The 16,976-nt window shown below is 37.5% G+C and overlaps 1 protein-coding gene across 1 annotated transcript in view; it reads right to left on the minus strand.

The window, feature by feature from the left end:
• Nucleotides 1-12,824, minus strand: part of gabbr1a (gamma-aminobutyric acid (GABA) B receptor, 1a) — a 58,316-nt gene extending 45,492 nt beyond the window's left edge. The window contains exons 1-6 of the mRNA XM_058647832.1: nt 12,530-12,824; nt 12,214-12,294; nt 11,944-12,008; nt 9,506-9,644; nt 3,599-3,784; nt 1,534-1,551 (exon numbers count right to left, since the gene is read on the minus strand). Coding sequence (XP_058503815.1) covers nt 1,534-1,551; nt 3,599-3,784; nt 9,506-9,644; nt 11,944-12,008; nt 12,214-12,292 — 487 coding nt within the window. The 5' untranslated portion in view covers nt 12,293-12,294; nt 12,530-12,824. The remainder of the gene's footprint in view (nt 1-1,533; nt 1,552-3,598; nt 3,785-9,505; nt 9,645-11,943; nt 12,009-12,213; nt 12,295-12,529) is intronic.
• Between the last annotated feature and the right edge of the window lie 4,152 nt (nt 12,825-16,976).

The following is a 16,976-nucleotide window of genomic DNA, read 5'->3' on the forward strand; positions in this document are numbered from 1 at the left end:
ACAATGACAATAAAGGTGAATCTGACAGCATTTGATCAGCTGATCTAAAATAGTGTCTCATTGGCATCATGTTAGCATTAGCAATGGCCACGGTGTGTAGAAAAGGAAATAATAGAAATAATAATAATAATAATTGTCTTAATCTAATTTGACTCTGTGTGAAGTATAAGAAGAAGAAGATTATTTACACCACTGAGTTTGAACATTTAAAGGGTTCAAAGGTCACATTGTTTATTCTGATGATTTTATTTGCAGAAGAAGGTTTTTTGTTTTTTCCCCAAAAAATAATGAGAGTAAAAAACATTTACTCAAAGTCCTTCATAAATTAAATTACAGAGTACTTTAAAAGCAGTTTCGATATATTGTACTTGTTGTAATGTATCCTACTGTGTACACACACACACACACACACAGGAGCAGAGTATTAACCTTTCTCCCGCTGAGGAGACAGTAAGTAGGAGTGAGGGAGAGCGCAGAGCCTGAAGCAGGTCAGTGTTGTTCTCTGCTGCTTATTCTTCACATCGGTGTCATGTGGAAACTTTTGTCCTGAATTAAAGATCGTGTGTGTCAGTGTATGACAGTGGCATCTGTGTGTGTGTGTGTGTGTGTGTGTGTGTGTGTGTGTGCGCACGTGTGTGTGAGCAAGAGCTGCCGCAACAACAACTGCATGCATGATGGTAATTATTTTTATCATTATTTTCTCAGCAAGAGCTGATAAAACACATCAGTTAATTTCCTTTTAGAAACAGCAGCAGCAAACAGCAGCAGCAGGAATCCACTGCTCCTGTGCTGCACGTGGGACTGTGTGAGCAAACAGAGGATTTTATGGCAGACTGTTCACACCTGCGCGCTCACACCTGCGCGCTCACACCTGCGTGCTCAGTGTTTAAGGACACAGACGTGTGTATAAGGCATGAAATGATGATGAATGATGATCTAGGGTTGGAATAAACAGGGATTGCAATTGTCTCTGTGTATTAGAAATGATTTTATATTAGTAATATTAATAGTTGATTTCTTTGCTTGGATTCAAACAGTAACAAGTGATGATAATGTTTCTTTCTAATGACCTTTACTTTCCCTCAGTTACAGTTTAACCACTTGTCACAGCTTCAGGTTACATGTGGAGACACACTGAGTGTGGCCACTACCTCAAGGGTCACTGCTGCCCTCCTGTGGTGGCAACACAAATTACATGCAGGAAGTACTCAACCATCTGTGAAGTCCAATGATTCAGTTACACCAAGAACAGCTGCTTTACAAGGCACTCGTTTGTGTGCGTCGTGTGTAAAACTATGTTTCATGCCACGCTACGATGACTCCGCCCACATTGAGGAGGTACTATAGTAATGGAAAATGATAACAAACCGAGAAGGGTGGATCCATGCTGTAGAGTTTATAGTGGAACAGAAGAAAACTCATCATACAACCACAGACACTACGACAGTATGAGCGCCGTGCATGAAGAAAAAAAACTCATCTATAATCTAATGTCAACATAATAAGAAGAAGAAGAAGAATGAAAAATCCTACCTGTGTAGTTTCTGTCGTCTTTGTCATGTAAATATAAAAAAGAAGGAAAACACAGTTAGTTCAAACATTTTTCAACTTGAAACAATTCAGAGATCAATTCAGCATTTGAAAGTAACTTTACTTCAAATAAATAAATACAAATATGAGAAATGTTCTTAGGTTTTGGATAATGTCACATGTTGATCAGGTATCTGTGATGATTTACTGGTTTTAAAGGCTGTTGCATTGATAATCATCATATTTATTACATTTATGAAATACACTAAATATTCTAAATGAAATATAACAGCATTGGTTAAAAATGACATGGATTTGACAAAAGTATATTTAAAATAGTCACTTAATGACAGTTATGACCATTTCACCCTAATTATAGGCAATTTTATTCTTTCTAACACGTCAATATTCTTCAATTCCCATTAGAAAGCCAATGAAATAAATCCTGTATTTTACAGAGAGATCATTTGTTTCAGTGTATTTACAGTGTATTGTCTCTCAGTACACAAACACACAAACAAAAGAAAACACTTCATGAGACCAGAGAAACAACCTGCGGGCAGCTTTATATCCAAATATCTCAAATATCAGGATATAGAATTATGTATATTATCTTTGAGGTGTACTGCAGTGACATGTTCCCTCCACAGGAGGGCAGTAACACATCATGGTAAGTATGTAGTTATTATGTAACCCTATGAAATACTGCAGGGATATGACAAGAATAGACAGAAAAATCTGCCTTTATAAAACATTATTTAAAATAGAGCTGCTTAAACTCTACTTGACTACAGTCTCTGTATATATATATATATATATAAGAAAACAATTATAAAATAATAAGGGATTATAATACAGTAACCTGTAACCTGCTGATGATTCCCTCATTCATCCTAATATTAGTCACAGCAGCATCACTGGTTGCCACGCCAATTTCTCTGATAACCAGCTCTCATTTCTGTCCTTTGTTTTTTTTTTTTAAATAAAATCTAAATCATCATTTATTTGCACTAATGACTGACTGTGTTCATTCAGACCAACTGAGTCATCACACATGTAATGTAATGTTACATGTAATGTAATGTGTAGATTAGAATGTGTGCTCACCTGTTTGTGTCACTGATAGATTCCTGTGTGGATGATTATGAATGTTTGGACCTTTCATCACCTAGCAACCATGTTCCACCACTGAGAGAACAGGTGTTTTATCTGTCATCGTTAAAGTAATACAGGCCATTATTACTTCACCACGGACTGGGACTGAAGTATTGTTTTCAGTGGCTCAGTGTGTGTGCGTGCGTGTGTGCGTGTGTGTGTGTGTGTGCTCGCGCTGAAGAATCTTGACCCTGACGTGGATTTGAACACGGATCTGGAGTCAGATGCTCTACTGTTGTGCCACAGAGTCTGTTAGGACGCTGACAGAGGCTTGTTGTGTGAATGGGGCGGAGTCTGCCGTCTCTTCTGACTCACATGCGCCCCCCTCAGTTGCCGAGTGTAATTGCACTGTCGTAAATAGCGCTCAGTCTACGTGACACGCCTCCACGGCTCCTCAGATCAGCACAACGATGTCATGTGACAAGTTACAGGCATTTTCCATGTTTTCCAGTAATATGACTTCATTATTACTTATGTCACACAGAGTCAAGTTTGTAGGTTTGTGTCGCCCCCACGCTGTAGCTACGGGAAGTTTCCCACTAGTGCGTCATTTAGCAGAAGCAATGGTCACAAGCTCGCTCATGGTGTTGTCCTTGTTTACATGCAGAAGGTATGCACATGTGCACCGGGACATGTGACACGTCCCAGAAAAGTAGAGAAAATGCTGACGTTGTCAAAACGACTCAATCGTCAGTCCATGAAACAGTCAAATTATTATGTTAAGTACAAATGTTGCCCTGTGTTATTCTAAAGTCTTAGTTTTCCATTTTCGTGAGCCAGGTTGTGAAATCTACCAATCACTGGGAATGACTGTGTCTCTGTACATGATCATTTTCCTAATTCTAATACAACAACAATAATAACTACTATTATAATAATAATAATAATAATAATAATAATACTACATTCTTACAGAGGCAGGTGGGTTTGGGGGCGTCCCACTTGCCCAGCTTGGTGCAGTGGCTGATGTTTCTGCCCTCCAGGATGAAGCCAGCATTGCAGCTGTAATGCAGCACCGTTCCTTCCACTGGCGGTCCAGGAGGCTTCGCAGTCACACGGCCGTTCTCCAGTGACGTCCACACTCTGGGACACAGCAGCACTGGAAAATAATAATCATAATTGATGACTTTAATATCATAGTAGAGACATTTTAGGACGATGGACAAAACGTGTCACTGTGGTGTTACAAACATCTGCAGAGAAACGACATGCATGCTGACATGGTTGATGCTCCAGGTTTATCAACTGTGAATTCAAGAGGGTTAGGGAGAACCTTGATGATGAGCCGTGGTCTGCATGTCCTGCCGTAGCTACCACGACAGACGTTTGACTGTTAATCAGATAGCCAGTGCTGGAAGCATCTCCCATGAAGGAGTACAGAACATTCTGCACAATGGCATGTTGAAGGTGCGCGATCAAAAGCCCACCAGGCAGATCCAGCTGGTTTTCAAGAAACAAGAAACCCAGGATGAGTGTTGCGTCCACCACTTTGAGCCAGAGACAAAAAGACAGCCGTCCATGCAGTGAGAATATCTGCTATTGAGGACTTTTTTGACTTTGAAAACTTCTATACCAAGGGCATACATGCACTGGAACACTCATGGAAGAAGTATGGAGAGGCAGGAAGGAATAAGGTTAAAGAAGTGGCAGCAGTGGTGCAGAAGGTAGAGCAGGTCATCTTTAACCACAAGGTCAGCAGTTTGATCTGTGGCTGCTCTAGTGTGCGAGCAGCATGAAAACATGTCACAAAACTAGTGTCACATACTTTTAAGTTGTCATGTAGAGAATAAATATTTACAATTCTTTTCAAATCCAGCAGCCATGGAGCTTCTATTTGAATCCAATTCTATTATTAATCACTCTAACTCCACCTGGAGACAATTTATTTATATATAAATATATAGATATAGATATAGATCCCACTTTTAGAATTTGTGAGCAGTGCAAATGATTTTGATGTTGAATATGAGCCAGGGAAGAAGTTTTGGTGATTTAAATGATCCAAAAACTAAGTGGCCTTTGCAGAATTGGCGAGTGTTTTATAAAGTTTATTCATTCAATTCAATTCAATATTACTGTTGTAAAGCACCAGCTCACAACATACAATATCTTAAGGCAGTGTGCACAAGACAAAAACAGGGGGGTGTTCTCTGAAGACACGCTGTTACCTGTGAAACACGGCTGCTCTGAAAACACCCCCATGAGCACTTGGTACTTTCCTCCTGATGAAATGAACCATAGACTGTATGAAATGAACACATGACAAATTCTTATGTTGAAGGTTAAAATGGATGTAACCATTGGTTAATAATAAATGGGTCAGTTTATCTCATACTATTGTTCTCTGTTTAAGTAATATCACTTAATCAAGACTATTCTAACATTCCACACTACAAAATAAGTCATTAAAGTGTGTTTGAGTCGTGCTGATATCGTAACGGAAGTGAAAAACGTAGTTTTTCTAGTCCCTAGTTTCAGTTATGACATTTTATTACAGAGTCATTTATACAGGCAGCAGCAGAGATTGTTGATAAAAAATAAATTATACCGGTATCAACTTTAATTACAGCATAATAAATACAGTAGAACAAATAATACTGCTGCTAGTGATAATAATAAGGATCCTGCAGCCTGCAAGATGATTTATGATTTATTTACCTTAAATCGACACATTGTCATTTGAGCCACAGGTAACAGGATTATTGTAAAAACCACGTTGTGTTAATTAAAGGATAATGAAAAGTCTACAAGGCCAGATGTGAATTTATAATCCTCAAACATCTGCATATGCTAATGTGTGTTTGCAGGGTTTAATGACTCACAGCAGCGCAGACATAAATGCAGTCAGTCACTAAGAACAAGAGGAAAAAGGGAAAGTCACACATTGAGAAACTACAAGAGAGACGCTGGAGACAAACAGGAGGCGGGACAAAAGAGTGTCATCGTTATTCTCTCTTCAACAATCAACAATAATAATAATAATAATAACAATGATAATGATAATAATGATAATGATAGTAATAATAATAATAATAATAATAATAATGATAATGATAATAATGATAATAATAACAATGATAATGATAATAATGATAATGATAATAATAATAACAATGATAATGATAATAATAATGATAATAATAATAATAATAATAATAATAATAATAATGATAATGATAATAATGATAATAATAACAATGATAATGATAATAATGATAATGATAATAATAATAACAATGATAATGATAATAATAATGATAATAATAATAATTTTAATAATGATAATAATAATGATGATAATAATGATGATAATAATGATAATAATAATAATGATGATAATAATAATGATGATAATGATATAATATACCTTGCTCTGCAGGACAGTGCAGCTCTACAATCACGTGTCATTTTGTTGTTCTCAGTATTTCTCTCTGAATACATAACTCAGTTCATAAGATGTTGTTGAACATCAAAATCAGGAGGAGGCACCAACAGCTGATCACTGCAACATCTCTCTGCTTCAGCAGGTCAGTGCAGCTCTGACGTCACATGTATCTCAGCCAATGATTTTCTTGTTTTCTGTATTTTGATGCGATAGAAAAATATATCACTGAGGGAGGAAAGCCACATTCACTAAAAGCTGTTTTAAGAGCCTGACTGTTGTTTGATTCCATGGTTTAATAATGATTCATATATCTGATTATTTAATATTGGATTACTAAATACCTTGTCTTTTTAAAGAATAATCAGATGAATAAAATATTCATTGCTAATGCATCGATACGGTCTGATCAGGGGGAGACTAAATTAAAAACTGTGTCTAAGTCGAGGGCCAGATGAAGTCAAATAATAAATAGTTAGAGATAATAGACAACAAACTTATGGACCAAATACACAGATGTGAAATATGTTGAGATATATTAGTGAACAAAGTGATACTTTTTTCATAAAATAATATTAGTTCATTTGCCCATGGAAGAGCTAAATATAAATAAACACTGGGTGACTGTTTCCTGTGTTGATGAGCTATTTATCAGTTGGAGTTTATTCACAGAAGAACAGAAATGTTGAAGAGCTAAATCAGCTGATCTCCTCTGCTGCATTAGAACAGCACATACAGGCCTGTGGTCACATGTACACTATCTTAGCCAATCAGGTTCTGCACTCAATCATGCAGAACTAAGAGAGAAAGTTAAATACAAATATGGGGCCCTTACAACCCCCCTCTGGTTCCAGCTCTGTGTTTTCAAAGTCCACCTCTAATTGATCTCATTTACAGGCAAAGTAGCTCGATGTGTGGTAATAATAAGAGCATCAATGGAGGAGAAGGAAAGACATGACATATTATCTCGTGGGCTGAATACTATTGTATTGAGTTTGACACATAATCAAATCAGATGATTCACAGGATGTCTGAACACGTTCGTTCGAGTTTCTCAAAACTCAAAATGATGAATGTCTTATTTTGTCCACAAACTCAAAATAATACATTTGAACAATTTCTTTTCTGCAGCAAAAATATTCACATTTTAGAAGCTGACAATTGAGCTTGTTTTTATTACTTAAAAAAAACCACACACAGATCTAATCAATCATTCAAATGTGAATTTAGTATTTATCAATGATCATGTAAAACTAAGCAGACACACAGGGAGGAAACAAAGGCCGTCCTAACGTCTTTAACCCTCACACACTTTGATTAATGACATCACCGTATCACTGTCTGAGTGGTTCAAAATGTCATCATTCTGTCAGAAACACTTGATGTTAAATGAGTGTTGACTTAAAGCTGCAGTATGTAATTGTTGTTGATATTCTTATGCAATTACAGCCTTTGACTAATGAACAAACTCTTTTTTAAAGGATCTGTGCTAGAACTACATAACACACACACATAAAGTAAAATATGAAGACAGACCAGACAAGTCGCACAAGGAAAGACGACCTAAAAATGAGTTTCTTACACTACATTGAAGATATTAATGTTGCAAAATGTGCTTCATCTATTTTCTTCCTGGTAAATGGCAGAGCCCTTGAATGTAATTGTGTTACGCTGGCGAGCTTGTGGAATCTTCGTGCCACCGTAGGAGCAAAGATAACTCCAATCTGCAGCTTTCACTCTTATATAAGACAGAGAAAACAAAAATCCCTGCTTGCAGAAACGTCAGGGAAATCTAAATTCCACTGCTGTGAAATAGGAACTGAAAGAACCGAGATATACGAGGGATTTCATTAGATCATTGGCCTTATTCTCAGTATTTGCAGACGTGAGTCCAATAAGAACATTTAGGTTTAAAAATATACGCAGTTTAACCACAAACACATCATTACGTTTCTTAAATGCTAAAAATAATAGTCGTACATATTAAACTGACATAACATCCAGTTAGTGAAGCCAAAGCAAACACACTCTCTATTTCTTCTTCTGATAAAAAGGAGTTTTTTTCTCTCCACTGATGCCTAGTGTTTGCTCATTGTGTGAACGGCTGGGTTTCTCTTCTCTCTCCATAATATTGTAAAGGGTTTTGACTGAAAATGAATGAAATACTTTTCAAATGTATCTAAAACAGAAGAGACATGGAGGCTCCTCGCTCAGCATGGTATAGTTGCACATAACCACTCAGTTATACTAATAAAATGAAGATTATTTTATTTAAAATCCCTGTAAATAGTTTCAATAGGATGTAGTTATATTTTCATATGCACAGAGGTCTGAAGCAAAGATTCATTTACATGCGTCGAGTTATAAATCGTTCCATAGCAACACTTTCTGTAAAACACCATCAACAATATTGTTATGGTGATATCAGAATATAGTGATATCATTTTCATATCACCCACCTACAGAACAGTAGGTGGGTGATATGAGTTTCTCCTCAGTCTGATTTAACAACAGCCTACAGACCATAATCACCTCAAGGATCCAGTCGACGACAGCTTTAACTTAAGCCCAGTTGTCTCTGGACCATGATGAGCTGCACCAGTGGAATTAGGAATAAAACAATAAACTTCCTCCTGTGCGGCACCAGCATCATGTTATGGCACAGCTCTCCACTCTCATAGCATCATAGTCACAGCAACCGGCAGAGAGACTTCCATTCAATCCATTCAATGACAATGAGCATAAAAGATCAAATGTGCACTAACTGCTGAGCAGACATGGTTAGAGAGCAGCTGGTGAGTATAGCCGAGCATTTAGCCGCCAGAGATTTCCCTCAGGATTCGGCAGGAAAACCAGAAATAGAATAAAACGGGTGATTATTCTCCCAGTGTCCAGAAAGAGTCCAACCGAGTAATAATATTCCTGCAGCTTTATTGCTACATATGTAAATATGATGCTGTCCCAACATATCTGCTGGTGCAGGATTTAAGACGATGGAAACGTTTGGAGTGATTGATCTGCATATTTGATCCAGGTTTGGGACTAGCACTAGGGAGGGCTCAATTTAAGTGGGTTTCCGTCACGATTGAGTCTGGCTGCGTTTCGACTGAAAACAGTCCCTGTACTCGGTAGGCGGGGTGTGGGCTGGGCCTAACTGTATGTATGGCGTGATGTGGAAGCGGTGCGATGACATGGAAACTTAAGGTTGCATCACGTTCCTTTAGTGTGGGTTTTAATAAGAACTGCACAGAATAAAAATGACTCCAATCCCTGTATAAAAAAGTGAGAGTGAAGGTTGCAGAGTATTTCACAGTTAGCTCTACGTGGACGACTGGAGCAGGTTGAGAACTTCATTATTACGCACAAGATTCTATTGACAGGAAGAGAGAGAAACAGGATGAAAGTGGGATGAAAATGAGATGAAAAAGAAGGACTTACAGCATCTGCTGTGATGCGTGATGTTGGTCCATGTGCCGTTGGGTAAGCACTTCCTGACCTTGGGCCCGACGATCACGCGGTTTCCTCTGCAAATGTACTCAATCTCATAATCCACAGGAAGGATCTGCACACTGCGGATCTATAAGAGAAACATGGAAGAGGAGACGATAATTAAAGAGTGATTGATGCCGTCTCATAGCACTTGATATCATTGACACGAGGAGCCTCTTCATTCTTTCTCCATATGGCTGTGACAATAAGACTGAATTGATGGACTGTCACTGTCACATTCTAAATGACACCTTCTCTCTATAATAAAGAATAAATATAAATATGATGAAGTTTCCATGCTTTATGTTTCATGTGTGTGTTTCACAGGATGTGATGCATTTAGAGGCTCAGTTTGTTTCCCTCATTGAATCAGCAGTGGTTTCTCTTCTAATCCGAGCATTGCTATGGTTTCCACCTTATTCCACCTTATTCCTGGAGGACAAACTGGTAAACGTATAACGGGTGAAACCGTGGAGCAGAAGCAGCAGGAAACCAAACAAAGCTCTGTTCCATGACTCCAGTGCGTTTGAAAATCACCTGATGTTGAAACTGAAACCCATGGCTTGGTGACGCGAGAATACGCCTCTAACTTGGTTCTTTGTCTGCCGTTAAATAAAAAAACATATTCCCAATGATATTATTATTGTTGTGTAAATATTGATGCAGCTCACAAATGTTCAGACTCGTCACAGCTTCACCGTCGGCAAATACAGACACTGCTGCTTTGTTCTAATTTCGTTCTTTTTTTACTTTTATTATATTGTTGTGTTCACATTAATTGTATTAAATTTAACACAAATCCTGATTGAATGTTGTCCAAATCAGAATTGCTGTTAGTTTGACTCTAGTAGTGTACTAGGTACTTTAACACTGCAGAGGAACATGCAGCTTCTGCTTCAGTCACATGTCACAAATCATGGGCCAAATCATGGGCCATATGAATAAGATGGATGTGGATGAGTAGAATGAATCATCTGACTCCTAGTAAGGATGGTGTGATGATGGTTGAGACATGTCAGCTGTGCTGGGTGAAGAGTGTGTGATGAGGAAAGATTGTACATTATTACAAACATACATTACATGTGGGTGAATGCTAAAGATGTTGTGCATCAACTCCCAAACTTCTGAATCTTATAAGACATTTTAAATTGTGACAGTCCATTGTATTTAATAATCAGAGGATTAGGGACAGATTTGAAATTTTGGAAATGAATAAATGATTTGATTTAACCAGAATTTTGATTATAATCTCTACTTTCATTGCTGTGACCTCTCATGGTCCATTTACAAATATCATTTTTCTTATTGCATCGCTTCAATATTTAAATATTCAAACCTGCCACTGCATCAGCCTGCACGGGGCAGATGTTACTCAAACCTGCCACTGCATCAGCCTGCACGGGGCAGATGTGACTCAAACCTGCCACTGCATCAGCCTGCACGGGGCAGATGTGACTCAAACCTGCCACTGCATCAGCCTGCACAGGGCAGATGTTACTCAAACCACAAATTCCTTGTGTCCTCAGTAGGAACCACATTTTCACTGAGAGTGAACGTACGTGTCTCAGACTGAGAGATTATCAGTCAGTACTGATTATGATTAAGATTATCAGTCTATAATGATTATGATTATCAGTCAGTACTGATTATGATTAAGATTATCAGTCTATAATGATTATGATTATCAGTCTGTACTGATTATGATTATCAGTCAGTACTGATTATGATTAAGATTATCAGTCTATAATGATTATGATTATCAGTCAGTACTGATTATGATTAAGATTATCAGTCTATAATGATTATGATTATCAGTCTGTACTGATTATGATTATCAGTCAGTACTGATTATGATTAAGATTATCAGTCTATAATGATTATGATTATCAGTCAGTACTGATTATGATTAAGATTATCAGTCTATAATGATTATGATTATCAGTCTGTACTGATTATGATTATCAGTCTGTACTGATTATGATTAAGATTATCAGTCTATAATGATTATGATTATCAGTCAGTACTGATTATGATTAAGATTATCAGTCTATAATGATTATGATTATCAGTCTGTACTGATTATGATTATCAGTCTGTACTGATTATGATTAAGATTATCAGTCTATAATGATTATGATTATCAGTCTGTACTGATTATGATTATCAGTCTGTACTGATTATGATTATCCGGGCATGATACAAACACATCTGATCTATCACTGGAATGTATTTTGATAGATGAATAGAGGTTGCAACAACAACAACAACAACAACAGCAGCAGTAACAGCAGCAGCAGCAGCAGCAGCAGCAGCAGCAGTAACAGCAGCAGTAAAAGCAGCATTAGCAGCAGCAGCAGCAGTAAAAGCAGCAGCAGTGTTCTCAGTACCTGTTCTTGTGTCAGCCCTCTGTAACGGATCCCGCCTTCCCTGGGAGGCCGGATGATGGCACAGCCTAAAAACAATATAAGAGGAGGAGGATGAAGAGCAGATAAGGAAAGCTGTGTGCACAGATAAGATACACAAACTTGATATATTGTCAATTTAACCAACATTTTCCATTCTACACAAGTTACATCACTTCATTTAGGCTACTTAGCAATCTCTGCAGTCTTACTTCACTCCATTACCATTATCATGAACACACACACACACATTACCTCCAGCTGATGAATTATGTATGGTGACGACGAGAGACGGAAGAGCACAGAGGATCATCAGAAACAAGAGCTGTGCCATCTCTGGAAGAGGAGGAAGAAGAGGAGGAAGAGGAGGAAGAGAAGGAAGCAGGAGAGAAGGTAGTGAGAGAAAGTGGGACAGAGAAATATCTTTACAGTATTAATACTTCACTGTCAGTTACTCGTCACTGACGTCAACTACTTTTTGTCAAAAAAACCACACATTTAAACTTTTAAACACAAAAGTTGACTCAGATGTTGCTGAAGCATTAAATGGATTAAAGGTCAGTTTTTATACCTCATGTTTGTGGTCCTGTAAAAACAGTGTCGTCACAGACATCACGAGCAACGTGGGCTTCATTTCCCTTCACCAAGCGCGAGCTAGCCGTTAGCACCACGCTAGCTCATCCTGCTAAAGCTGCTGCTAAAACAACATTATTTCATAAACTAGCGCCACCTGTCGACTTTCAACAGCTTCCGTTTGTTAATTCTGCCCCAAAAAGCAGCCATGACAAGAGCTGTGTGTGTTTTAAATGTGTCCTGAAGCTCCGCGTCCGCGGGGCCGGTCTCCGGTCCTCGGTCCCCGGTCCCGGGCTCCGCGTTTACCTGCGGGAGAGTCACTCACCCTGTGTGGGTTGGGCTAATCCAAAACAGTGAAAACTAGGGGGGTGTTCTCTGAAGACACGCTGTTAGCTGTGAAACACGGCTGCTCTGAAAACACCCCCGTGAGCACTTGGTACTTTCCTCCTGATGAAATGAACCATAGACTGTATGAAATGAACACATGAGCAAAAAATCCAATATTCTTATGTTGAAGGTTAAAATGGATGTAACCATTAGTTAATAATAAATGGGTCAGTTTATCTCATACTATTGTTCTCTGTTTAAGTAAAATCACTTAATCAAGACTATTCTAACATTCCACACTACAAAATAAGTCATTAAAGTGTGTTTGAGTCGTGCTGATATGGTAATATCATCAATATCGGTATCGTATCGAAAGTGAAAAAGTTGTGTCGGGACATCCCTACAAATTTGGGCATATCATGTTTGATTTGGGGAAGTGCAGATTCTCTCCAGGTAGAGCTGATCCTGGTTTTATGGAGGCATTCCATAGAGGTTGAACTGGCGACCCTCCGGTTACAAGCCAAGTTCCCTTTCCACTTGGCCACAGGCTGCCAATAACAGGCTGACCTACTTCACAATATAAATCATGACAAGTGCATATTTGTGCATAATGTAGTGACTCATCTACACTTACATCTGTTACAGCTAATATCATTTTCACAGTAAATGAATTCCAACTTAATTTTATACATGTTATTATATCTCCAGTCTTTGTCTGATGTACTGTACATGACCAAAGGAATCTACAGAAATCTAACTTCACATTTTTAGAAGCACCTTCAAACCAGGAGCTGTCTTTTAAATGTCCTCGAGCCACATTAGAGGTCAAACATCTCACTTACTCGTCCTCTACTCCACACAAGGGTCGGGCTGGCGCCAATCAGGACGCCAGTCCATCACAGGGTCATAAAGAGACCCACGCTCAGACGCTATGGTCAATTTAGAGTGTCCAATATACCTGATCCCCAGAGAGAACACACACACACATGGAGAACATGCAAACTCCATGCAGAAAGGCCTTGATTGTGAACCAGTGCACCCACCGTGTGGCCCGCCAAACATCTCCTATACAAAATAATTATGGATAATTCAAATAAAATAAAATAAAAATAAACGTGGTCTCATTATTTAGAGAACATTTCTGGAACCATGTTTGTAAAGACGCTCAAATCCACATCCACAGGTTCACACACACACACACACACACACACACAGCTGCACCACTGCCCCTCTCATGAAAGCTGGTTGTGTTTTACTGGATTCTGCCACAGTTAAAAATATTTGATTCCCAAAGATTAAGAGATTTTTCTTCAGTATAATCAATAAAACATCTATACAAGCAACGCTAGCTTGGTTTTATTTCCAACAATGCACATTCTTGATGGTCAACGCTGAACTACTTCCTGTGTTTACCTACTATCAGCAGCTGTGTCTCATTCCCAGAAGTCTTTATTTATTCATTTCTTCCACGTGAGCAGCCGACAGAGTCACCTCCTCTGGCCGTGCTCACCCAGGAGACAGAAGTCATGTGCTGTGTGAAAAGAGACGCTCTAACCCACGGGTTTCCATCTTCTTCTTCTTCTTCTTCTTCTTCTTCTAATCAATCAAAAAATAACTAAATTCTTATTATTACTTTTGTGAATTAATATTATTTGTGTAAATATTTCATGTAAATGTGATGTGTCTCATACTCTGGAGCCGTGGAACGTCATCTCTCTGGTGGGTTAGGAGTCTGAGCTTGTGCATGAGGTTGAGAGGTTACACAGACATACAGCTTGTGCTCTGGGACCAGTCTCCACACCCTGTTTATTAGTTTTGTAATTATGAGTTTTGATGGACTCCAGTTAATATTCATTTTTGTGTAATACTGTGAGAGTAAATGTAGATGCTGCTGGTGTGTGATGGATCTCAGACAATGTCCCTTAAATGTTACTAACTTGAAATATGATTTACAAATAGAACAGCAGATAGAATCTGTATAGAAATAAAACATTATTATTCATGCAGTCAACTCTATAATTATAAATTATTGACAGCAGATCATTTTGGAACGAACACTGGTTTGACCAGGTCAAATAAACCTGGTTACGCTTCTTAACTCTTCTCTTAATAACCCTTAAACTGTATCACACTAACACTTGAGAGGATCCAGACACTGCAGCTGCACGACGCCCATGCTCAGCGTCTTCTTCTCCTGTAGCAGTGCTACAGCGCCACATACAGGCCTGGCACATGTACGACAGCATTTACAGTCATTTTGTGGGTGTCAAACTGGTGGCCCTCCAGTCGATTACATGCGGCCCGCCCACCACTGTGCGAGGTGATGGACTAAAGACAGAATATAAGACTAAATGTATTTGTATAATAATATATATATATACTAATAAGACATTGGGTTGTAATCATTGCTTTATTAAATGTATTACACTCAACATGAAATGACATATATTTAAGCTGTTTTAATCACAATTATCCTCGTCATTATTTGATAAATTTTCTATTTAATTCTCCGTTTTTATGCATCATAAATATGTTTTTATTGTGAATAATTTTATATCAAAACAAGCACTTTTACTTTGCAATTCTGTCTAATATCATAATGAATATCTTATATTGACCACCGGCTACTAAATAGTTGTTTTTTCCACTTTTTTTCCTCTATGTCGGCCCCGCTTGACCAGACTAGATGCTCATTGGCCCTCAGGTCATTTGAGTTTGACGCCCCTGGTGTAGATGAAGTCATTTCCTGAAACCATTTTTACAGAAAACTTTTCCAAAACAACAAAGAAAAACAACGTATAGTTTATAACATATGGTATATAATAACGTATAGTATATAACGTATGGTATATTATAACGTATAGTATATAACGTATCCAATCCAATCCAACTTTATTTGTTAAGCACTTTAAACAAACCACAATGGACCAAAGTGCTGTACAGAATAAATAAAAGGCATTATACATTAAAGGTTCAAAATGAGATAAAACATCTTAAAATAAATTAGAATCATAAAACACAATAAGAATTAGCAGCCATACAAAAAAAAAAAAAAAAAAAAAAAAAACAATAAATTCTATTCAAATTAAAATATGTAAAATAAATAAAAAACCAAACGTCTCATGAGGTTTCAAAGGCCAAAGAGAAAAGGTGGGTTTTAAGGAGGGATTTAAAAACAGACAAGGACGAGGCCTGTCTTATGCGCAGTGGCAGATCATTCCAAAGTTTTGGAGCTGCGACAGTGAAGGCACGATCCCCTCTGAGCTTCCGCTTAGTTTTAGGCACACTCAGGAGCAGCTGATCAGCTGACCTGAGAGAGCGAGCGGGTGAGTATGGATGTAGAAGCTCAGAGAGGTAGGGCGGGGCAAGACCATTCAGGGATTTAAAAACAAATAAAATCATTTTAAAATCGATCCTGAAATGTATGGGCAGCCAGTGGAGTGAAGCTAAAATGGGGGAAATGTGCTCAAATTTACGTGTGCCAGTTAAAAGACGTATGGTATATAATAACGTATAGTATATAACGTATGGTATATTATAACGTATAGTATATAACGTATGGTATATAATAACGTATAGTATATAACGTATGGTATATAATAACGTATAGTATATAACGTATGGTATATTATAACGTATAGTATATAACGTATGGTATATAATAACCTATAGTATATAACGTATGGTATATAATAACGTATAGTATATAACGTATGGTATATAATAACTTATAGTATATAACGTATAGTATATAACGTATGGTATATAATAACGTATGGTATATAATAACATATAGTATATAACGTATGGTATATTATAACGTATGGTATATAACGTATGGTATATAATAACTTATAGTATATAACGTATAGTATATAACGTATGGTATATAATAACGTATGGTATATAATAACATATAGTATATAACGTATGGTATATAATAACGTATGGTATATAATAACATATAGTATATAACGTATGGTATATTATAACGTATGGTATATAATAACGTATAGTATATAATAACATATAGTATATAACGTATGGTATATTATAACGTATGGTATATAATAACGTATAGTATATAACGTATGGTATATTATAACGTATAGTATATA

Source organism: Solea solea, chromosome 13 (genome assembly GCF_958295425.1).
Source record: "Solea solea chromosome 13, fSolSol10.1, whole genome shotgun sequence".
Classification (NCBI taxonomy): domain Eukaryota; kingdom Metazoa; phylum Chordata; class Actinopteri; order Pleuronectiformes; family Soleidae; genus Solea; species Solea solea.